This window comes from Leucopleurus acutus (assembly GCF_964270905.1).
Source record: "Leucopleurus acutus genome assembly, chromosome: 12".
NCBI classification, from domain to species: domain Eukaryota; kingdom Metazoa; phylum Chordata; class Mammalia; order Artiodactyla; family Delphinidae; genus Leucopleurus; species Leucopleurus acutus.
In genome coordinates this window covers 16,328,466-16,352,490 of record NC_139154.1, presented here as the reverse complement: position 1 = coordinate 16,352,490, position 24,025 = coordinate 16,328,466, and the positions used below count along the sequence as shown (strand labels likewise).

The window sequence follows — 24,025 nt, the reverse complement described above, 5'->3', positions numbered from 1 at the left end:
CAAAATGTTAGCACAGGGAACTCTACCCAATATTCTGTGATAACCCATATGGGAAAAGAATCTAAAAAAGAATGAATATATGTATTTGTATAACTGAATCACTTTTCTGTACACACAAACTAACACAACATTGTAAATCAGCTATATTCCAATAAAATTAAAATCTTAAAAAATGTCTCACACCTTATACAAAAGTTAACTCAAAATAGATCATGCTTTAAATGTAAAACATAAATTTATTAAACTTTCAGAAAAAATAGGAGAAAATCTTTGGGGTCTACAGGTATACAAATTTTTTTTAAAATACTTTTATTTTCAGAGTTTTTCTATACATCTTTATTGGAGTATAATTGCTTCACAGTGCTGTGTTAGTTTCTGTTGTACAACAAAGTGAATCAGCCATATGCATACATATACCCCCATATCCCTTCCCTCTTGAGCCTCCCTCCCACCCTCCCTATCCCACCCCTCTAGGTGGTCACAAAGCACCGAGCTGATCTCCCTGTGCTATGCGGCTGCTTCCCACTAGCTATCTATTGGACATTTGGTAGTCGACGCTACTCTCACTTTGCCCCCAGCTTCCCCCTCCCCCGCCCCGCCCCCCCCCACTGCCCTGTGTCCTCAAGTTCATTCTCTATGTCTGCATCTTTATTGCTGCCCTGCCACTAGACTCATCAGTACCATTTAAAAAAAATTCCATATATATGCATTAATATACGGTACTTGTTTTTCTCTTTCTGACTTACTTCAATCTGTATGACAGACTCTAGGTCCATCCACCTCACTAGAGTAGACACCAAGGCATATCCCTTAAACAAAATTGATCAGTTGGACTTCATCAAAACAAGTAACTTTTGCTCTGTAAAGACCTTGTTACACAGATGAAAAGACAGGCTACAGACTGGGAGAAAATATTTGTAAACCACATATCTGACAAAGGACTAGTATATAGAATATAGAAAGAGTTCTCAAAACTCAACAGCGAAAAAACAACCAATCCAAATAGAAAATGGGCAAACATTTCACTGAGGAGAATCTACCGTTGGCAAATAAGCATGTGAAAAGATGTTCGACGTCATTAAACACTTAGGAAAATGTAAATTAAAACCACAATGGCTATCAGAATAATACCTATCAGAATGGCACAAATTTTAAAAAAAAGTGATAACTCCAAAAGCTAGTGAGGATGCAGAGAAACAGTGTCATTCATATACTTCTGGTGGGATTGTAAAACAGTACAGTCACTTCGGAGATCGGTTGGGCAGTTTCTTATAAAATTGCACCTGGAACTACCGTATGACCCAGCAGTGGCACGCCTGGGCGTTTATCCCAGAGAAATGAAAACTTATGTTCATGCAGATACTTGCACATGAATGTTCATAGCAGCTTTACGTATAATAGTCCTAAACTGCAAATAGCCCAGATGTCCTTTAACAGATTCCTTGGCTGTGGTATTCCAGTATCATGGAATACTGCTCAGCAATGAAAAGGAATGAACTATTGGTACCTGCAGCCACTGGATCAATCTCCAGAGAGTGATGCTGAATGAAAAGCTCTAATCCCCAAAGGTTACATACTGTAGGCTTCCATTTATATTACATTCTCGAAAAGGCAAAATCACAGGGCTGGAGAACAGACTGATGGTTGCCAGGGGCTAAACAGGGATAAGTGTGGGAGGAAAATGGATGCATTTATAAAAGGGCATCACAAGGTGACGGAAACGTTCTGTAGCTGGACTGTACTGATGTCAATACCCTCACTGATATTGCATGATAATTTTGCAAGATGTCCCTGGGGATGACATCTTAGAGGAAACTGGGCAAAGGATACATGGGGCTTCTCTCCATTATTCCTCTATATAATTTCAGATACCTGCATGTGAATCTATTAATACAATTATCTCATAATTAAGAGTTTACTTAAAAAGATATTGTCTCTTTTTCAACAGTGGATATATTGCACTCTTTTTTTAAATTCTTTTTTAAATTCTTTTTACTGTGCTCTTTTTAACAGCTGCTGTCATGTTTTCTGGAGGGCCTCATTTTAGCCCATGTCCCATATACCTGGGAGGAAGGATTTTTGTTTGTCTGTTTACGTTTTTGTGAATTTCTTTCTGGTAGGAATTTGATTAGAGGAGAAAGTAGGTAAGGGCTAGAAGGAAGAAAACTGTTATTCTTTCTTTGAAACAGGTTCTTTAAAAGTATTCTTGTGTCTTACGTTAAAAAGGGATTTCCTCTCCTGGGCGTTTTACTCTCGACTCCGATGAGGATCTGGGGCTCAGAGTGGGTCAACGAGCGGTTTTGGGGTCGCTAAGCTGCAGTGACAGGCTATGAACGGCCTTTCATTTTCTTGTATTTAACAGGCCAAAATCCACCATAGAAATGCCCTAAAATACTCTTGTTATTGACTGCATGTGAGGGTGTCACCCATTTGTCCCCTTCAGTCCGCGTACATTTCCTTTTCTTCTCTTCAGCCTCTTCCTTCTTCCCCGGCTGACTCTGACTTACAATCAGGCTTTCACTTAAGTAGTATTTGCCACTGAAAGTTCCAGAGTTTTATGGGTTAGTTGTTCTGTGATGTAGGCTGCACACAGAATCCATGTCCATCGTCACGCCGGTGCAAATTAGGTTTTCTACGAAAAGAGTGTGTGGTTTCTTCATATTATCGAATACCCAACCATTCATATCAAGAGAAGCCAAGAAACCAAAATCTACTGTTATTTTGTTGGAAACCTAAAACTTAAAAAAATACGGTCAGCTCCTCTGACACTCACAAGCTGTAAGTGAATTCAGTGAATACAAGCTGAATTCTCCCTGGAGTGAATTCAGTGGTTCCTGAAGCTCTCTGGCAGCCCTGTTTATCCAGCTCTGGGTACCGGCCACACAAAGATGAGTAACCGGGACCTGATGTACGCCCATGAGTTCACTCTGCTGTGACACAGGTGGACAGACTACGGCCACTGAATGACAATGACAAGGATGATAGCTGGCCTCCTGGAGTCCTCACCACTGCTAGGCCCTGAGGGTGTCCAGCCCCCTGTCTTCTGGGGAGGGGCTGCAGTTACTGTTGTTTCTCTGCAGAGGATGGTACCGAGGTTGAGAGCAGGGCAGGGGGTGGTCCCTTGACCCATGGCTCATGGGGCTTGGTCCCTGGAAGATGCCTGGTAAAAGGGGGCCCAGGTGCTGTTGCTGGAGGTGGGGGGAATGGGCAGCAACTCAAGACTCACAGATGTTTTTAATTTGTGCGAATTGGGGGACAAAGCAAGTCCTTGTGAAAACTCATCTCCAAGCTTTCCAAGCAGAGCTGTTTAACTTTTACTCCAAAAAGATGGTGCCTGGCTCAGGTTCCCAGGAACGGCGGGGAGGGACAGCAGCATCACCGGCCTTACCTTTTCAGTTACTCGGGGCTTAGAGACTTGAAAACAACTTGTTTTCTTAGGTTGGTTAAACAACCACTGCCTAGTTTCAGTGTTTGTTCAATGTTAATTTCCATTGATTTAGCAAGTTTTACATCAGGTTCTGAAAGTTTCAGATTTGAATTACTAGGTTTCTGACAAATCTGTAAAGAGTTTACACGTTATGCACATGCCCTTCTTTTCCTAAGTGTGACTTTTTCTTTAGCTTTTCCAGTTTTTTTAAAAAAATTAAATTTTAAGGGCCCAAGGAAGGATAACACCACGAAATAAACTCAATAATGAGAAATATGTTGTTGTTGTTTCTTCCTCCTGCCTTTCTTGCCGTCTGCTCCCTCTTTTTTTTTTTTTTTTTTTGCGGTACGCGGGCCTCTCACTGCTGTGGTCTCTCTCGTTGCGGAGCACAGGCTCTGGACGCGCAGGCTCAGCGGCCATGGCTCACGGGCCCAGCCGCTCCGCGGCATGTGGGATCCTCCCAGACCGGGGCACGAACCCACGTCCCCTGCATTGGCAGGCGGACTCCCAACCACTGCGGCACCAGGGAAGCCCTCCTCCCTCTTTTGATGGGAATGAGAGAGAGAAGCGCAGTGTGGGGAGGGCAGGTCTTCAGCCTGTTGAGACTTGCCCTTGGCCTCCAGGAAGCTGGCCCTGTACTTGTTTGTGGACAGCACACAGTGGATCTCAGCCAGGTGGGGACACCTCTCCCTGCTGAGTGGGTAATCACCTGTGAGCCTCATCTCCCCAGACATCACCCCAGGCCTACTAGCTGGCTGAGCTCACAGCGATGATAATCCCTGAAGTTGAGTGTGGGACATTGACATGACATTAAGAGGACATAAAATGAAAATAGTTTTATTATAAACTGTAACATCGTCATCATCGTCGTCGTCACAGTTACTAAGAATTCACCTGTGCCAAGCCTTTTGCTAAGTTCTTTCCATACATCATCTCTTTCAGTGCTTCCTAAACTTGAACCCCGGAGGACTGGCTACCTGCCCCGCACTCCATTCCCCCACCAGAGTTTCCGATTCAGTAGGTCTGGGTCAGGGCCTCATCCCAGAAGTCTAAGTTAATCTGCCTAAAACAACCCCACGAAATAGGTAATATGAGGAAACAGGCAAGAAAAAGTGGGAGACTGGACCACAAAGCTCATTGCGACTGACCATAAGCATTGGCTGGTCCAGCATAGTTAAGTTTTCAGAGGAAGTAGTGAGTGCCTAAGACAGCCCTAGACGGACGTCCACTGCTGAGGACTAGTGGGTCATGGCGTGTGTGGCAGGGTTTCAGAGTCACGCACGGAGGGGCAGGAAGTCTGGGGTGTTACCTGCAGGAAGACCAGCTCTGGAAGGTGCTGCTTGCGGGAGCACGGGGGCCCTGGCTATTAGGAGGAGAGAACAGTGTTGGAAGGAGAGCCAGAGAACGGGTTAACAGGATGCGTTCGGTGGATCACTTTCTCCCTGCCTCCTATCCGTGGACCAGCACACCGTGGCTCTGTTTGTGTGGGATTCTGTCCACGCCATGGCCTTCTTCTCCCCTTCACGCTCCTTTCCCATATTTTCCCAGAAAAGGGGAGGAAATCATTTAAAAAATACAGGAGGAAAATAAACAACAACCTTTCTCTGTGAGTTTATTTTGTGATGTTATAAATCTTTGGACCCTTGAAATTTAAAAAAAAAAAAACAACTATAAAAAAATCACCACCAAAGTATAGGAAAGGGAGGGAAGAGTCACGCCTAACAGGAAGGCTTTCCCCAGATTTGTCACAAACTCATTAATTCAAGATTGGAAGCTTGGAGAACCCGAGCAGAGCCTTGGCAGCATGGAAAGGTGTAAAGCGAGGTTGCAGACCCGCGGCCCCCGGGCCAGATTCCACTGACGTGTTTTGTTTGGCTCCCGTAGTTCTTGAAAAATAGTCAAATCAGTTTCAAACATGGGAGTTTTCATAATAAAACCCCTGGTGTCCAGCATTTTTTTTGAGGAGCGGGGAGCACCGGTGCCAGGGCTGTGGCTGGTTGGTGGCTGACCACGTGAAGGGGCATGGCTTCTGGTCACAGCCCCGGCCAGCAAAGCACCCCTGGTCTAGAAAGTTCTGGACTCACACTTGGAGCACCAGTCACCCGCTGGATGACTTGGAGGCTGCCACCTACTGGACTTTTCCTCCTTACCTGCCGCTGGCAGCCTTGTGTGTGTGGCAGCACATCGTAAACACGAAGCACAGTAGATTGCCAGCCACACAGGGACGCTTGGGCCAGCGGGCCTCAGGGAAGAGGCGCTTGGTGACAGTCGGTGCACCTGCAAGGACGTTCCCTACTGCCTTCTAAGACAGTGCCAGCCACTTCTTTAAAGTTTTTTCAAAAGATGGATTTTAAAAATGTGTTTTCTAAAATTATGATTATTTTACAAGGTCTGCACAGCCCACGTGGTGCTTTATAGGGTGTATCCGGCTACAGCTGGCCCACTTCTGGGTGTTTTATGGCAAATTATTCTCAGATTACCCTTTAATGCAGGAAGGCCTGCCAGTTGTCTGAGCTCCCTGGGTCATATAGAAAACCCCTAGACTTGATACGAAACAGCTGCCTCGGTCAGCTGTTCCAAAAAAAGGAGCATTTTCAGGCCGAAGCAGCAGGAAAAAGGTTTTTTGTAGTTGGTGGAGATTTTGAAAAAACAGAAAAAGTTAAATTACTCTTTCCTGGCCATTACAAGGTGATTGAATTTTGTTATTAACAAATTGTGGGCATCTCGAGAGAAGTACTCCGAATGGGAGTTTGCTAAGTGCTCTCTGGCAATACTTACAGTATGTCCCGGGGGGTGTTCTCGATGGAGGGTGGCTGCACAAAACTCCGCTGACCTCCGTGTCCCCGGGCCTCAGCCCGGGCTGGGCCGGGGTCAGGGGGCCAACCCCTGGGCCTCCCTCCTCTCTCTCCCCAGGGCCCCTGCTGAGACCAGCAACAAAAGGGTCAATTGTCTGAGGCCCCCCTTTGTCTCAGAGGCTCTATGGGCCTCTTCAAATGCCAAAGTGTCTCTATGCACGTGGGTGAATGCATATACACATGGCTGTAGGAATGTGTATCCGTATGTATATGTGCGCATGTGCTGGTGCATGCGAGTATTGTATAAGCATGTGCGTGCACGTGTGCACCCAGGAACACGTGCTTATTTATATGTGCACGTGCATGCACGAATAGGAATGCACATGGACCTGTGCGTGCATACATGGGTGTGGCTGCGCCTCTGTAAGTGTGTGCATGCACACACGAGTGTGCACCTGTGTGCCTATGTGCACACACATACGAGTGAGTTGGGTGTGAACGTGTGCACATGTGCCTGTGTGTGCACACACAGGCAGTGGTGAGACTTGCTCAAAGAATTTCTGAGACGCTGATGCCTCTTCGCAGGGTGAGCGCTCACAGAGGCCTGGCTGGCTGATGCACATCCCTAGGGCCGAGGGAGAAAACATCTCTGGCCCATCTCTCAGCAGTTGGCCCAGTTACCTTGATGTGGCATTTGCTATGGGGTAGAAACCTCAGAGAAGTCTCTGCCTCCCCTGCCTTCTCTAGGGTCAGATAATAGGTAGGATGCAGGAGGAGGACCCATCAGGAGGCTCCCCACGCGGCTCACTGGCCTCGTTTGCCTGTCCAATGTGGGGTTTCATGGCGAGGCCCACAATAGCTTTCTACGCTGTTCCATTACCTTCTCAGGGCTGCCTAATCAGATCCAGTGCATCCTATGTGGCACTTAAGCCAGGTTTCCAGAAGGACTGTACAATGACCCGTTCCCATCTGTCCCATCAGTGGGCTCCCACGTAGCTCTGGGGTCTCTGTACAGGTGCCAATCATCCTGTTCCCTAGCGCATCTCTGGAGACCTGCGGGATTCTGTGGCTGGTCTGTACCATCCCAAGGTTCACACTCTCTTCCTTAACAAAGGTGTCCTTTTAAAAATGACTGTAAAACATATTTGATTCAGAAGCCAAGAAAAGACTAATAAAAATGCTTAATTTAAATTTGCTTCTGTGAAGGATTTATCTCCCAGCCCCTTTTAACCAGCACAGCTGCCATGTAACAACTTTTTCTGCTTTTTTTTCTTCTTCTTGTCCTTCCCCAGACCCATTTCCTCTCCCTACTCCAGCAAGGGCTTATCTTTCAACTGTGGAAAGGCACCAGTTAAACAGTACTCCAAAGCTTATCAAAATATTCAGGCAGTAAAATTATCTTATAATTAGCCTAACTGTAAGCCAGAACTTTGTAACCCCAGGAAAGGTGAAGTTACCTGGCCTGTGAAATTGGTAAATTGCTCATTCTGACCTTTTTAGGCTGCAGTTTCTACTTTTATTTCATTCCCCCGATAATTTCCTCCTTTTTCTTTAAATTCTTGATGGTCCCTGAGGCATCTTCCTCTTCTGTTTGCTGAAGGCTCAGAGAAAGTGTACTCCTGGCTGAGCTGAAATAGATAATTGAATGCATTCAGGCGAGGGGGATACGAAATCAACCTGTTATCTACTTCATGCCTTCACTTTTAGGTATGCTTTGGGTAAAATGAAGCCTCATCTCACCATCGCTGATTCCATACTTCAGGTGCATGCAGTGGTGGCAGCCAGCCGCATGATTCTGGAGCTATTCCCACACTAGCTGGGGAATTCTGCAGTATCCTGAGCTGGTTAGAAGAATTGGACTTCCTTATCACAAAGATTTCTCCTAACTCTTCCTTCCCTTCTCTCTTGCTTACCCCATCGACCCTCCCACTACCCCAGGGACCCTCCTGTCATCTTGCAGCACCCAGGAGGGTGCCACAAAAGTCACCTCCCCACCCCCACTTCTATGGGAGCTGACATCAAGGGAATGGGCAGTGACGTGTTTGGGGGTGTTAAGGTGCTACGTAGGTGGACTTTTGGCCCAGAAATGATATTATAGATGATGCTTCGGTTTTTAACTGCAGTTGAGATTCTTAAACTAGTCATGCCACAATTCAGCCACAAGTGGGTTAGTGAGACTTACATAGGCATGATTAGGGCTGATCACTGTGTTTTACATGATGAAATACTTGCAAAGTTGCAAAAATTAGACTTAAAAACAATTACAAATTAAATTTTGGAGTGTGACATTTTCATAGAGGGGTGTTGCCTATAAATAGTGGTAGTGATTATTTATAGAGCCTTTTTCCTATCCATCAGGCAGTATGCACACACGTGGGCATACACACAGATACAAACACATAGATAGAAAAATTGTTTCATCCTTATGTTAATCTGGTGAGAACACAATTACTTTGCCCATTTTACAGTTGTGAACACTGAGGCTCTGAGAGGTTAAATCACTTGCTGACACCCATATGGTTAGCAGTTGAACGTGGCTGTCATGTAACCCACCACTGGCCTTGCGTTAACCAGCCGAGGCCCAGGCCATATGGTCCGACCTCTAGATGTTCTTGAGAGGTTTCCCTGACACCCCTACAGGGTAAGGAGGAAATTGCAGTGTCACCTTGGGCTCTGCTTGTGGCCATGCCCGGCAGTCGTGTACACTTTCTCTTGATGTCACGTGTATATCACAGGTGCGATTTCCTTGCAGTCCTCGGAGCTGCCTTGCTGGCCTTGAGCTGACAGGATCAGGGTGAAGTCTGTGCTGATCCCCTCAGGGAGGCTCTGGCCCAAGTGGTCAGTCCCCCTGGGGTGGAGGTAGTGAGAGGGTCGCTCCCAGGACCTGGGCGTGGCCATGCTCTCCTAATGCAAACCTCAGAATCAGATCCGCTCTGCAGTCCCATCTTTTCACGGCTTTGTCTCAGAGCTGAAAGAGCCCTGTTTTGCTCATGGAAAGAGTAGAATGGTGGTTGCCAGGGGCTGCAGGGTGGGGGTAAGTGGGGAGATGTTGGTCAAAGGGTAAAAACTTCCAGGGCCAAGAAGAATAAGTTCTAAGGGTCTAATGTACAGCATGGTGACTGTAGTTAACAATGCTGTGTTGCACAGTTGAAAGTGGCTAAGAGAGCAGATCTTAAGTGTTCTCACCAAAAAAAGAAATAAAAGGTAACTCTGTGAGGCGATGAATGTGTTAATTAATGTGCTAATGTGTGTTAACCATTTTGCAATGTATGTGTATATGTCATCACTTTAAATAGATACCCTTTTGTCAATTACACCTCAATAAAAAATAAAAAAATAAACATTAAAGCATTTTTAAAAAGGCAAAAAAGAGCCTTTTGGAAGTCTTTCCTGATGAGAGACACCTTCTGTCTAATCCATGATGGAATATTGTACCCTGTTTAAGACCCTTTCAAAATACCGTTATCCTTTTAAGAGTTAAGTTGAAACTAAAGATCGATCATTAAAACATGTTATTTTAAAAAAAAGTGTTATTTAGGAAGCATTAGCAGGAAGGTGTTTTAAGAAATGTTTAAAAAAAATCGGCGCGTTACATCAGTTTTCTTGTGAATTCAGCCTGTGCTTGATATTATTTAATATGTATTCCTCTCTTTTTAATTGCAGCTTGGGTTGACGATAGCCATTCGCTATAGCCACAGGTAAAGTTACATTTTTTTCTTTTAAGGAGTATCCTTACTGATCTATAGATTTTGGTTTGCTCAAGTCTACAAGTTTTTGAGCTTAATTTCGGTGGCTGCTCTATCTGCGATGTCAGTGTGATAGCAATTAGATGAAATTGTTCTAGTTGCTTGACTGGTGAGAGTTAATCACTCTTTGGAGGAATAAGATTTTTACGTGAAAGTTGTGGTAGATAGCCCATTTCTTTTTTTTTTAAATTTGTCTATTTAATTTATTTATTTCTGGTTGCATTGGGTCTTCATTGCTGCGCGTGGGCTTTCTCTAGTTGCGGCGAGTGGGGGCTACTCTTCATTGCGGTGCATGGGCTCCTCATCGCGGTGGCTTCTCTTGTTGTGGAGCACGGGCTCTAGGTGCGTGGGCTTCAGTAGTTGTGGCACACAGGCTCAGTAGTTGTGGCGCACGGGCTTAGTTGCCCTGTGGCATCTTCCCAGACCAGGGCTCGAACCCATGTCCCCTGCATTGGCAGGTGGATTCTTAACCACTGCGCCAACAGGGGAGCCCTGCCCATTTCTTTTAAAGTCAAAAAATGTAATGCTCTAGGGCAGGGACCCAGCATGATTTCTGGGAGTGGACTCTGTCCAAGGGTGAGAAGTGGAAACAGGGATGTCATGCATGAGAAATGAGGCCAGAAAGCCACTCGAGGGATTGGCTTAGTGACTTTATTCAGAAAGCCAGCAGACTGTGAAGATGGACTAGTGTCCCAAAGATCCATTCAGACTTCTTTTATACTAAAAGGGGAGGGGGTGTGGCTGGTTGTTGCAGCCTTCTTGATGCTGGAATCCTTTGTTCTTGCAGCTGTCCTGTTGGTCAGGGCACAATGTTCCTATAAACCTCCAACAAGACAAATGTTATTCTCTGTTCTGCAACTTTTTATCTCTATGAATGGGAAAGTGTTATACCTTTAAAGGTCAGAGCCTTGAGAATGGGCTACCCTGTATATTGCAGGCTATAGGCAACATTCTTTTAGTGATTAACTTGTAGCAAGAGCAATAGAGTACAAAAAGGTTAAAGTAAAAGCAGCAGACTCAGTGTGTGAGGCCAGATTTGTTCCTCCCCATCACATCCCCGTGGAGGCGGCGGGTGCACCACGAAGAAAGCACTTCGCTTGGACTGTAAACAGCATTCCCCTTTGTTCCTCTTTCCCCAGAGCACCCGCCTCACTGAGGAAATGTGGCTGGTAGATAGAGGTTTATGAGGCTGAGTAGCAAGGTAGCCACCCTGAGCCCTGGCCCTACGGGAGCTAAGGACAGGAGCTCTGTTGTGATGAAGGGAAAGAAGGATGTTCGGGTGGTAAACGAATGTCGATTTTAGAGAGGGCAGAGCTTTGGAGCTGCTCATCCTGTGGCCACATTTATGGATTCTGCCCCAGTTCCTATCTGCCTACTGTCACTGGACGACCATTTATCATGCCCGTGCAGTGTGTGGGTCAGGGGTCTGGAAAGGGCAGTGAAGATGGCTTGTCTCTGCTTCACAGGGTCTGGAGCCTGTGCTGGGGGACTCAAGGGCTGGGGGGCGAGTCATCTGAAGGCTCACTTGCTCTTGTGTCCGGTGGGTGAGGCTGGCTTGTGGCTGGGGGGGCAGTCTCTGTTCCTCTCCATGGGGGCTGTTTTGAGCTTCCTCACAGCATGGTGGTTGGCTTTCTCTGAGTGAGAGTCCTGGAAAGAGAGAACCACATGGAAGCTGTCTCCGTTCTGTGGCCCAGCCTCACAGAGCATCACTTCCACCTTGTTCTACTGGTTGGCACAGTCGCAAGCCCCAACTTATGTTCAGAGGGAGGGAGTAGAGACACCCGCCCCCCCTCGGCCGAGGGAGTGTCGGTCACGTTGTAACAAGAACACGAGAGGTGGCAGAGCTTTGTTCGGCCATATTTGGAAATGCGCTCTGCCATGGAGCCCAGCTGAGTGTTGGAGTATTTATTTAGAGCACTTGTGGAAAGAAATTTAAGACTGTCCTTGCTGCAAGGCACTCACTAGTTGGGGGTACACAAGGGGTATGTCTGAAGAAGACAGGACAGATGCAGTTCTCATAGGAGGGGGTCAACCAATCGAAGGAGGCTTCTTAGAGGCAGTGGCCCTTAAACCATCCTCATTCCACCGAAGTGCGAGAGTGGGACGTAGGTCCAGTTGGCTCAGGGAGATGCCTGGGCAGGCTGAGAATACAGGTCCCTGAGAACACATAGCCTTTCAATGACTATTTGACATGTATTTGGAGGAGAGGCAGCGTATGGGGAGGCTGTGGAGGGGTGGGGTGGATCCTGGCTGCCTCAGCTTTCCTTCTGTAGCTCTAGGAGTTCAGTCGCAACCCTAAACTTAGAACCCACTCCTCAAAACAAAGGCCCTGCCCAGGCTGGATGGCAGGCAAGCAGAAAGGCTAGCAGTTGTCTGTCTACGGGAGCATCTGCCTTCTGGGTCCATGCTCCATCCAAGGAGCCTAACCCCGCACTCCTCCTGGCCAGGCCGCTGCTGTGCTCTCACGGGGGACGTCCTGGCAAAGGGAGCTGCCCCTGGGCTGTGTTTCCAGGGAAGTTTGCCTCCAGGCTGTCCTGTCTCCTGTCTTAGCTCTGGGCCGTCAGGTTCAGAGCAGGGAGTCATGGATATTGCATAAATGCAGCAAAAAGCGAAGACAAATCTAAATAAGTTACAAAGGGAAGTAGTGAGGTGGAGGAGGAGGAAAGCGAAGGTATCTACTGAGCTTCCTTTGCCAGTGCCCAGTGCCTTCACCATATGCCTCAGGGGCTGGGGCCCCCGGAGTGAGTGGTGGCCCAGCGAAACCCGTATTCACAAGAGGCTGCTACAGCATCCGTGTGCCCCTGCCAGGAGCCTGAAGTCTAGGAGCAGAGAGGATGGTTAGAAGGTGACTGCTGTAACTCAGGGATGACCCGGAGACTTTGTTTTTCTTTTTTGGCTCGGCTGGGCCTCGAACAAAGTGTAAATGTCCAATTTCCACATCCGATGGATGCAAGCCAAGGTGGGGAGAGGTTGTGAGGAGCGATTGACCTGTCCAGGTACCAACATCTTAAAATAACAGAGGCCTTATCAGAGGTTGTGTTTTTTTTGCTTTTTTTTATTTTAAGATTTTTTTTTTTTTTTGGATGTGGACCATTTGTTAAAGTCTTTATTGACTTTGTTGCAATATTGCTTCTGTTTTATGTTTTTGGTTTTTTGGCCCCGAGGCATGTGGGACCTTAGCTCCCCGACCAGGGATCGAACCCGCACCCCCTGCATTGGAAGGTGAAGTCTTAACCACTGGACCGCCAGGGAAGTCCCCAGAGGTTGTGTTTTGCAAAAATTATTTCTGAAACAGGGGATTCTGAGTTAAAAATTCCAGGAAGCGCAACAGCAGCCGTCAAGTGTGGTGAGGAGGAATCTTCCAGTCTGCAGGAATGGGTGACACTTGATACGCTGTCACTGAGGAGACTCTTGCAGGTCAGGGCCACACCACCTGCCCCTTGCCCCATGGCCTTTGCCCTGTCTCCGGGGTCAGCGGGCACAGGAGGAATCGGCCTTTCCTCTCAGACACCTGCAGGTCACCGTTTTGCCTGGTGGTGCCTCTTCTGTCCCTCCTGCTGCCTGGCCCTGTCACACACCTCTGTCCTCACATAGGAGGAGGAAGATGAAGGGGGTGGGTTTCTGGTTGTGTCCCCTATTTAAAAATCCTACTAGCTTATTTAGATTAATTGAAACTTCCATCCTTTTGTCGATTGCTTTTTTTTTGGTAAATTATACCTAACAGAAATTTACCGTATTATTTATTTATTTATTTGTTGGCGTATACTTAATTTACAATGTTGTGTTAGTTTCAAGTGTACGGCAAATTGACTCAGTTATATCGATGCATATACATATATATTTATTTTCAGGTTCTTTTCCGTTATAGGTTATTACAAGATATTTAGTATATTTCCCTGTGTTACCCAGTAGGACCTTCTTTTCCTGTTTTATATATTGTAGTATGTATATGTTAATCCCAAACTCCTAATTCATGTCCCCCCTCCCTCCTTTTGGTAACCATAAGTTTGTTTTCTATGTTCGTGAGTCTATTTCTGTTTTGTAAATGAGTTCATTTGTGTCATTTTTTTTAGATTAAAAGTGATCTAAAAAATAAAGTTTACCATTTTAACCCTTAAAAAAGGATTAGGGAGTGTACAGCTCTGTGGCATTAAGCACATTCACATTGTTGCGCAGACATCATCACCATCCATCTCCAGAACTTTTTCATCCTCCCAGACTGAAAGTCTGCACCCGCTGAACACTGACACCACCGTCCCAAGCCCCCAGCAACCACCATTCTACTTTCTGTCTCTGAATTTGACGACTCGAGGAACGTTATAGATGTGGAATCATATGGTATTTGTCCTTCTGTGGCTGGCTTATTTCACTTAGCAGAGTGTCCTCAGGGTTCGTTCATGTAGCATGTGACAGGATTCCCTTCCTTTTTAGAGGCTGTATACTGTTCCATTCCATACATAACTCTTTCTTTATCCATTCACCTGTCGATGGACATTTGGGTTGTTTCTGTCTTTTGGTTATTGTTAATAATGCTGCTGTGAACACGGGCATACAAATATCTCTTGGAAACTTTGCCTTCAATTCTTTTGGGTGGAATTGGTGGATCACATGGTAATTTTATTTGTAGACTTTTGAGGAGCTGCTGTACTATTTTCCTGTTGATTACTTTTTAAATGGGGTTGTATCTGTGTCTATATAGTTCTTGGTCACTTCAAAAGCTCACGGCCGGGCTTCCTTGGTGGTGCACTGGTTGAGAGTCTGCCTGCCGATGCAGGGGACACGGGTTCGTGCCCTGGTCCGGGAAGATCCCACATGCCGCGTAGCGGCTGGGCCCATGAGCCATGGCCGCTGAGCCTGCGCTGCGCGACGGGAGAGGCCACAACAGTGAGGGGCTCGCGTACCGCAAAAAAAAAAAAAAAAAGAAAAAAAGCTCACGTCTGCTATTGAGAAATGGTTTCCAATTCCCTTGTCACGTTTGCCCAGAGCCCAGATGCCGGGATTGAGGTTTTCCTGGGTCTTTCTTGTGTGGATAGGGATGTTTTTGGAAACACAGTTCGGGACTTTTGGTTCTAATCACCAGGTCTGTTTCCAGAATTATAACAGCAGGGCTGGGGCCAAGCGAGGTGGTGGAGAAACCCCAGCAGACTCCTTCAGTAGGTGGGGGTGAGATGAAGGGGAGCGAAGAGGCAAATGTGGTTCCAAGAGGCCAGTATTGGGAGGATGGGCTCACCTATGAAGAGGGACAGATTCGGTGGCCTTAAGGGACACAAGTGTGGGAGGAGGGGAAGGAGCCTATAAAATCTGATAACGCTGCTAGCAGGCAGCACCTCTCAGGCTGCTACAGACATGTGGGGCAGAGCTCTTGTGCGGCAAGAAAGGAGTTTACTGCTCGAAGGATGCCCGGTTTTGTTTTTGTGCATCTGCGTTGGTGCCTCAGCTATCAAATTTCCCTTGTTACAATGAACTACAGTGAACAGTGCTCAGAGTTAGGACCAGTCCCCCCCCCCGACCTCTACCCCCCATCTCCTCACTAACACGTGCACACCCCAGCCATCCCCACTCCTGCCCCAGGCATGATGGTTCAGCCTCTAAATCCTGCTACACCTGTTACTCCAGACCTATGCGTGTGATACAGGAGTGCGTTCATGTCTCTGTGTGTGTGTGTGTGTGTGTGTGTGTGTGTGTGTGTGTGACGTGGTGTCGGATAGGGGGCTGAGGGGCCAGGAAGTGGAGAATGACGTAGTCATATTCCCAACGTATAGATGTACCAAGCAAGGAAGAGCATCTCCTGTGACGGACCACGTGTTTGGCAGCAAGTCCTGCACGCGTTTCATTTATTGTCGTGGCATTTTAATTTATTTTCGTAAAGTCAAGTCACTTTTCAGAGTGGAAAATTGTCTCTTGATGTTCATTCCCCACTGTTTGGCTTGAGGTTTTCGGGTGGAATCCACACGGTGGTGACGGCTGGGTAACCCCCAGAAGTGCCCTTTGCAGGTAACAGCTCTAGAGGCCCCACTACCCGCCCAGCGGGGAAATTGTTCCCCACTGTGTGGGTGTTTTGTTTTTTCTTTTTCTACAAGATTGAAAGAGAGTTTAGATGTTCTTCCTGCCTGTCACAGGGCAGCAGCCCGAGGAAGCCTGCTCCCTCCTGGTGGGAACCCCTGGGCCAGGATGAACCGGGCTCAGGAGGGATCGGCTCAGCTCTGGCGCTCATTCTCCGATACGGTGGAGAGCTCGCACGCAACAACAGCAGGGAATTTTTGCATGTGGCACTTATGACCATATTTCGAAGAAAGGCTCATGAAAGCAAGGTGTGAGAGCAGCAAAGTGGCCCCTGACAGAATTACTTTGCTCTGTTTTTTGTTTTTGTCGGTTGTCCTTTCCTAATAAATGAGGAAGGGCGGATGGACCTAGAGACGATTGTACTAAGTGAAGTCAGTCAGACAGAGAAAGGCAAATACCATATGATATTTCACTTGTGTGTGGAATCTAAAATATGGCACAGATGAACTTATTTAAAAAGCAGAAATAGACTCACAGACATAGAGAACAGACTTGTGGTTACCAAAGGGAAAAGGGGGTGTGGGAGGAATAAATTAGGAGTTTGGGCTTAGCATATACAAACTACTATATATAAAACAGATAAACACACAGTCCTACTATATAGCACAGGGAGCTATATTCAATATCCTGTGATAAACCATAATGGAAAAGAACATGAAGACGAATATATATATACACACACAGGCACACACACACACACACACACACACACACACACACACACACACGAATCACTTTGCTGTGCACCAGAAACTAACATGACGTTGTAAATCAACTACACTTCAGTTTAAAAAAGTAAATGAGGAAGGAAGGGAAGTTTCCATTTGGCTTGTTATAGTTAAATGGAAAGCCGCAGAGTTTTGACTTTTAGATGAAGGCTAAAGGTAAATCATTCTCACAACTGATTTCTTTCTGTCAGTTTCTTGGATAGAATCAGTACCCTATTCAGGCCTGTGCTCTAAACCTAATATTGGAGCTACAGGTACCAATCCCCTGAAAGGTTTTGAGGTCCTCTGAGGGTTGGCAAGGGGAAGGGAGAATGGGGGAGCTTGCATGTGATTAGTCCAGGGAAGTGGGCGAGTTGATAGCTTGATCAGCCCTGAGCTGGACTAAGGTGGGTGTGGCCTTACACCGAAAAGGCAGACCCCCTGATTTTAGGTCATTCTGAGACTGCCTTCAGGTATTGGTTTCTGAACGAGCCCAAGAGGGCCCAGCAGGAAGTGAAGGGGTCGTGTACTTTTGTTTTCTGGTTTAGATTAGAAGCAGAGTTTGAAGTTCCTAGATGAAGCAGAATATTTATTGAATGGACAGGCTGCATCAATGAGCAAATGAAATTGTCATCTTAAGATACAAAGGGAGGAAAAGACAAGAAACAGGGCCATCAGGCCTATTGGACGTTGATTTCAAACACCTAGCGACTCCCATTTGGAGCTGGTTTGATCTTGTGGAGACAGCTGGTGGAGACTGTTGTTCTCCAAAGTCTGTAAAAATAAACAAAGATGCCATTCTGGCCTTTTTTCCCCTTCCAGGGAGTAGTTGTTTCTGTCACTGGGGTTCTCTGGCCGACTGTTCCATCTGTCTGTTTTTCAGACTTCACAATGAGGCTCCAACCAGATTTATATGCCGGGTTGCCAAGAAATTTATCCAACCCCAATGGTATAATCTTAAAAGCAAAGCCATCTTTTGGAAGGTTGTGTTTTTTAGATAACCTTAATGCAAAAGTTTGCCCTCCAGAGAGCAGAATATGAATGTTCACAGGGTGTCTGAGTTAGATGCTCTTAGTGAGGACCTTGGGGGCCGAGGTTGTACAGCAGAGCTCGGCATGGGGCTGTGGATGTGCCTGGTGAGTGGTAGACGCTTTTCAGGGTCCAGGGGACTAAAGGGTACATGGATGTGCCTCTCCATCCCCTCCGCCACCCCTGTGTAAAAATTGAAGTATGGCTGATTTACAATGTTGTGTTAGTTTCTTGTGTACAGCAAAGTGACTGTACACCAGAATATATGTATATTCTTGTTCAGGTTCTTTTCCATTATAGGTTATTCCAAGACATTGAATATAGTTCCCTGTGGTATACAGTAGCTCCTTGTTGTTTATCTATTTTATATATAGTATTTTGTATCTGCTAATCCCAAACTCCTACCCCCTTTGCCCTCCCCCACCCCCTTTGCCCTTTGGTAACCATAAATTTGTTTTGTATGTCTGTGAGTCTGGTTCTGTTTTGTAAATAAGTTCGTTTGTATCAGTTTTTGGATTCCACATATAAGGGGTATCATATGATATTTGTCCTTCTCTGTCTGCTTTACTTCATTTGGTATGATAATGTTTAGATCCATCCATGTTGGTGCAAATGACATTATTTCATTCTTTTTTATGATTAAGTAATATTCCATTGAGTATACACACCACATCTTCTTTATCCATCCGTCAGTGGACACATAGGTTGCTTCCATGTCTGGCCTATTGTAAATAGTGCTGCTATGAACATTGGGGTGCATGTATCTTTTCAAATTAGAGATTTTGTCTTTTCTGGGTATATGCCCAGGAGTGGGATTGTTGGATCATATGGTAAGTTTTAGTTTTTTGAGGCACCTCCATACTGTTTTCCATAGTGGCTGCACCAATTTACATTCCCACCAACAGTGCAGGAGGGTTCCCTTTTCTCCATACCCTCTCCAGCATTTATTATTTGTAGACTTTTCGTTGATGGCCATTCTGACTGGTGTGAGGTGATGATACCTTATTGTTGTTTTGATTTGCATTTCTCTACTAATCAGCGATGCTGAGCATCTTTTCATGTGCCTATTGGCCATCTGTATGTATTCTTGGAGAAATGTCTATTTAGGTCTTCTGCCCATTTTTTGATTCTTCATCCCCTTTTGATCTCTTGTCTGGTATCAAATTGGTGGCTTTGTTTTCTAGGGACCTTCTCGTCCAGGATCCTGGCCATTTCCCCAGTCAAGCCTGCTCATCACATACCTGTGGCCATCTCCACAAGATGGCCTCTAGGGAAATCTTTTGCCTGCCACCAAGGGGATCTTTCTCAAACACAGATCTGATCATGCCCCTCCCACTCAGGAGTTTCCGTGGGCTTCCATATGTAGAGAACAGCATTCTGACCCTTAGCATGGGCCTCCAGACCTCATGCCCAACCTCTGTCTCCTCCCATTTTGCAGCCCTGAGCTTCCTGCCTCCTTTACCCCTTGCTCTGGCATTTTCCTTTGAAGACTTAACTTTCCTCCTCTCTTCTGCATTAGTGTACTCCTACTCACCCTCCAGTGGCCCCTTAGATGTCACCTCCTTTTCAACAATTTCTCCAGGAACCATATTCCTTTCTGTTGTAGGTCTCAGGGCTAATTTCCAGGTCTTTTCCTTTTTGTGTCTTTTCCTTTCTGTCTCAGGTAGCAGGTTGGAGAGGCAGACTGCCTTCTTATTCCCCCCAACATGTGCCCCTCCACATAAGAACATGTGAAGTCCACAGCTCAGCTCTTCAAGCCAAGGCCATTTGGCAAAGCCATTCTGCATGGGTAGGTCTGGGAGGAACTGGTTGGTCTTCCTTTTATAATATCTCTGAAAGGTAACCACTCTTTTACTTTCAAAAAGATAAGGCACCCAACTCAAATTGATCTAGAGATTCAATACAAATCAAATAAAAATGTAGAAACATAAATGTTTTGTATAATGATAAGCTAATTCAAAAAATGACAAGATCATTCAAAAATTTATATATAAAGGCAAAAGAGCTAGAATAGCCAAAGCAGCTTTGAAAAGGAGCAGAGTTGGAAGACTTACACCTCCTGACTTCAGAACGTACACTCTAAAACAACAGTAATCAAGATAGCGTGGTATTGGTGAAAGACAGATATACAGGTCAGTGGAACAGAATAGCGTCTACAAGTAGACCCACACGTAAACGATCAATTGATTTTCAACAAAAGTGCCAAGGAAACCCATCAGAGAAAGGATAATCAAACCCCAAAGCCTCAACCCATCCCTTACAACATGTGTAACAATGAACAAAAATGGGTCATGGGCCTAAAGTAAAAGCAAAAAAATCCCGAAAACTTTATAGAATAAAACATCGCAGAAAATCTTTGTGACCTTGGGCCAGGGCAAAGATTGCTTCAGACACAAAAAGCATAAAGTATAAAAGTTGGTAAAATGGATTTTATCAAAGTTAAAAACATGTGCTCTTTGAAAAACCACTGCTAAGAAACTAAAAGACAAAAAACAAACCAGAAGAAAATTATTTCAAAACACTATCTGATAAAGGACTTGTATCCAGAATACATGTGGAACTCTCACAACCCTTTGACAGGAAAGCAATTGAATAAATGAGCAAAAATTCTTGAACTGATACGTGACCAAAGAAGAGCTACAGATGGCCCATCAGCCCATGAAGAGATGTGCAACATCATTAGTCGTTAAGGAAATGCAAATCAAGACCACAATGAGATACCATTACACACAGATCAGAGTGGCTTAAAAAAAAACCCAATGAAACACAGCAATAAAACACAAAACTCACAAACACTGTTGATAGGAAGGTGCTAGGACATGGAGTAACCGGAACTCTCACCCCTTTTGCTGGTGGGAAGGCAAAATGGTGCGGCCACTTTGGAAAACTTCAGTAGTTTCTTGTAATTTTATTTTGATTGATTGATTGATTGATTGATTGATTTATGGCTGTGTTGGGTCTTAGTTGCTGCACGTGGGCTTTCTCTAGTTGCGGCAAGTGGGGGCTACTCTTCATTGTGGTGCACGGGCTTCTCATTGCGGTGGCTTCTCTTGTTGCGGAGCATGGGCTCTAGGCGCACAGGCTTCAGTAGTTGTGTTGCGTGGGCTCAGTAGTTGTGGCTCACGGGCTCTAGAGTGCAGGCTTAGTAGTTGTGGCTCACGGGCTTAGTTACTCCCCAGCATGTGGGATCTTCCAGGACCAGGGCTTGAACACATGTCTCCTGCACTGGCAGGCAGATTCTTAACCACTGTGACACCAGGGAAGTCCGTTGCTTGTAATTTTAAGCATTACCTTACTGTACCCCACCCAGTGACTCGACTCCCAGATTGTACTTACCCAAGAGAAATGAAAACATTCACCCACACTAAGACTTGTATGCAAATGTCCGCAGCAACTCTATTCACGGTAGCCCCAAAAGGAAAATAATCTTTACTGTCCTGCACCTGGGAAGTTGGATAAACAGACTTCCACATCCCACATTTCACTGGCACATCTGCACAATGAAATATACTCAGCAGTAAAAAGGCATCATGCTGAGTGAACGAAGCCAGCCTCAGAAGCACATGCTGTATGATTCCATTTGTATGACATCCTGGAAAAGGGAGAGCCATAGGGAAGAAAACAGGTCCGTGGTTGCCAGGGTTGGGGGTGGGTTGAGAAAGCGGCATGAGAGATTTTGGGGGTGCATGGTAGACTTATTCTAAATTTTGGTAGAACTGTAACACCTAGGAGTGGTGCATTTCACTGTAATTGAGTTATTCCTCAGTAAACATGACGTAAAGAGAGCTAAGGTCGGGGAGAGCCCGGGCCCCTCTGCACTGAGACCACCGAGTCTGAGGCCACATGGACAGTCCTGTGTCCAGGTGCTTTGGGTTACGGTCTCAGGGCTTCTGCATACGGAATTAGGCTGTGTTTTGCGTGTCCAGTTCCCTAGTTTCGCTCACTCAGTCATCTTCAGTAAAGACAGTTGACACCTGTAACCTCGCACAGTTTAACTGGCTGATATTTTGAAGCCGGTTCACAGGTGTGGTCACGACTGTTGTCACCCGTGGACTTCTTGGACCGAAAGGTGCTGGGTAGAGTGAGGCCCTTTCAGTGGATTGGTTCAGCAGGAGGCAATTGGATTTGACCTTATTCTTCACCCACAAGGCTGCTGCCAGGGCGAGGAGTGCTGGAGGGGCTGCCAGCACCTGTCCTCCAGTCTGGGGTCCCCTGAGCCTGTAGGAAGCTGGGCTGGGCTGGGCTGGCCCCCCTCCGTGGGGAGAGCGGAGGCCCTGGTGCAGGTGCCCGAGGTCACGTTCCTAGAGGCACTGCTCATCTCATCCATCTGGAAAACTCATCGGTCGGCTGGCCTCTCTCTGGAGACCCGGGGAAGGGGGTGCAGCTGTTTTTAGCTCTCACCAGTGAGAACGTAGTGAGAAGGCAGCTCTGTGTTCCGCCCTGGCCACCCAGGCGAGTGTGGCAGGTGTCACCCCAACTCCCACTCGGTTGGTTGCTCCGGGCAGGGGCAGGGCACCGGGCACCCAGTGAACGGGGTGCCCTCTGCACAGAGAAACGAGCCTGCGCAGAGGATCGGCGGCATCCTCAGCGTACTTAGACGAACAGCCTTTCTGCCATCTCGGGGCCACTGTGCAGGCCAGAGCTTATGACAGTCCCGCCGGATGAGGGGAGGTGCAGGGTCCTCGGTGTATTCCCTGGACAGGTGCCGTATCACCCTGGTCCAGCAGATCACGTGACAGTGAGCACGCATCACCCATTTTATGGGAGGAGAGTTTGCCAAGGCCCTGCTAGTGTGTCCCTTAAGTGAGAGAGGACCCAGGGGTTCAGACTGATGCATTGGGGGGCCTGGACCACTGAAGGTTTCTCTATGACTCGACCTGCAAGCTGGGCTGTAGGTTCTACGCGCCCTCGTCCTGAAGGGTGTTTCTCAAGTTTTAATGTACAGTTTTAATGTCATGGCAAGAGGTAATCCTGAGACAGTTATGCTAGCCACAGAAAGTTCTAGGTTTATCTCCTTTTAGTCAGCAAGGTGCCTTGTTTATAGGTAGTTGCTGCTTATGAATGACGTTTTGGCTTCCTCTGTGGCTCAAACTGCCGAGACATCAGGAACCTCCTGCAGACTCTGAATTACACAGAGGAACGGGCCTGTGGGGGACCTGGAGTTCCTCCTGAAGGGGGCAGCACGCGTGCCATCCTCTGCGGGCCCATTGCAAAGGAATTGTGCCGAGGCAGCTCTTTTTTGTTTTCCTGAGGTGTCTTATTGCTTAGATTATACTTCCTGCTTAGGTTGGTAGAGTGTCAATTGCCATGCAGAGAAGTGAATATGTAAGTCTACCCTCTGCGGTCTTTTATAAGGTAGACGTGACTGCTGTTCACAGCTGCTCGTCTGTTCCACAAGACAGTCTCCATCTCCTTGGAGCCCACGGTGGGTGGAGGTGGAGAGCGGGTGCTCAGAGGCACAGAAGGAGCTTTCTGTCCACATGTGTAGCTGTCCGATGTCCGCAGCATCCCTGCTCCAGTGAGCAAGTTGGGTTACCATCGGTGCTGGCCTCGTGCTTTGAGGCACATCTTTTAGTTATTTATTTACACCCCAAGACCAGTGGTTTTAAACTGGGGTGATTTTGCCTCCCAGGGACAAATGGTGATATTTTTGGTTGTCCCAATAAAGGAGTGGGGTACTTCTGGCCTCTGTGGCAAGGGATGCAGCTGACCATCCCACAATGCATGGGACAGCCTCTCAACACAAAGAACTGTCCGGCCCCAAATGCGAATAGTTCCAAGATGGAGAAATCCTGCCCTAGACCGAGAGCTTCTCGAGGTCGGTGCAGTATTTATTCTTTCCATCTTCAGGGCTGGCAGGCATCGTGTGCTTAGTAGTGGAGACTGAATCAAATCTGTTATTAAGAGGCCCAGATGCTGTGTTGGCTTTTGTGTTGACAAAATACTGTCTAATATTCCCTGAAAGTCTTTTTGCTCTGTTTTATCTCTTTGCTCTTTTGTTTACATGTAGAAATTAAATCAGCTTTCCAATGAATCGTACTCATGGGTGGGAGGGAACGTTAGCCTCATCCTAAATGGTAGATCACCTCGAATCCATTTATGGTTGTCTGTGCAACACTGTAGAAGCACACATCAACGGTTAGACTCACTGTCGCCCTCGGAGCCAGCCCTCTGCCATTCCCAGTGTGGTTCTCATTGGAGATACACGGGAGGGTCCTGCCCTGCTAATAATCCACGGGGTGTGACAGGTAGCTGGAA

At 46.6% G+C, this 24,025-nt stretch overlaps 1 protein-coding gene across 1 annotated transcript in view; it reads left to right on the top strand.

The window, feature by feature from the left end:
• Nucleotides 1-24,025, top strand: part of ACOXL (acyl-CoA oxidase like) — a gene marked incomplete at its 3' end in the record, with an annotated part of 382,726 nt that overhangs the window by 112,054 nt on the left and 246,647 nt on the right. The window contains 1 exon segment of the mRNA XM_082852053.1: nt 9,886-9,920. Coding sequence (XP_082708179.1) covers nt 9,886-9,920 — 35 coding nt within the window.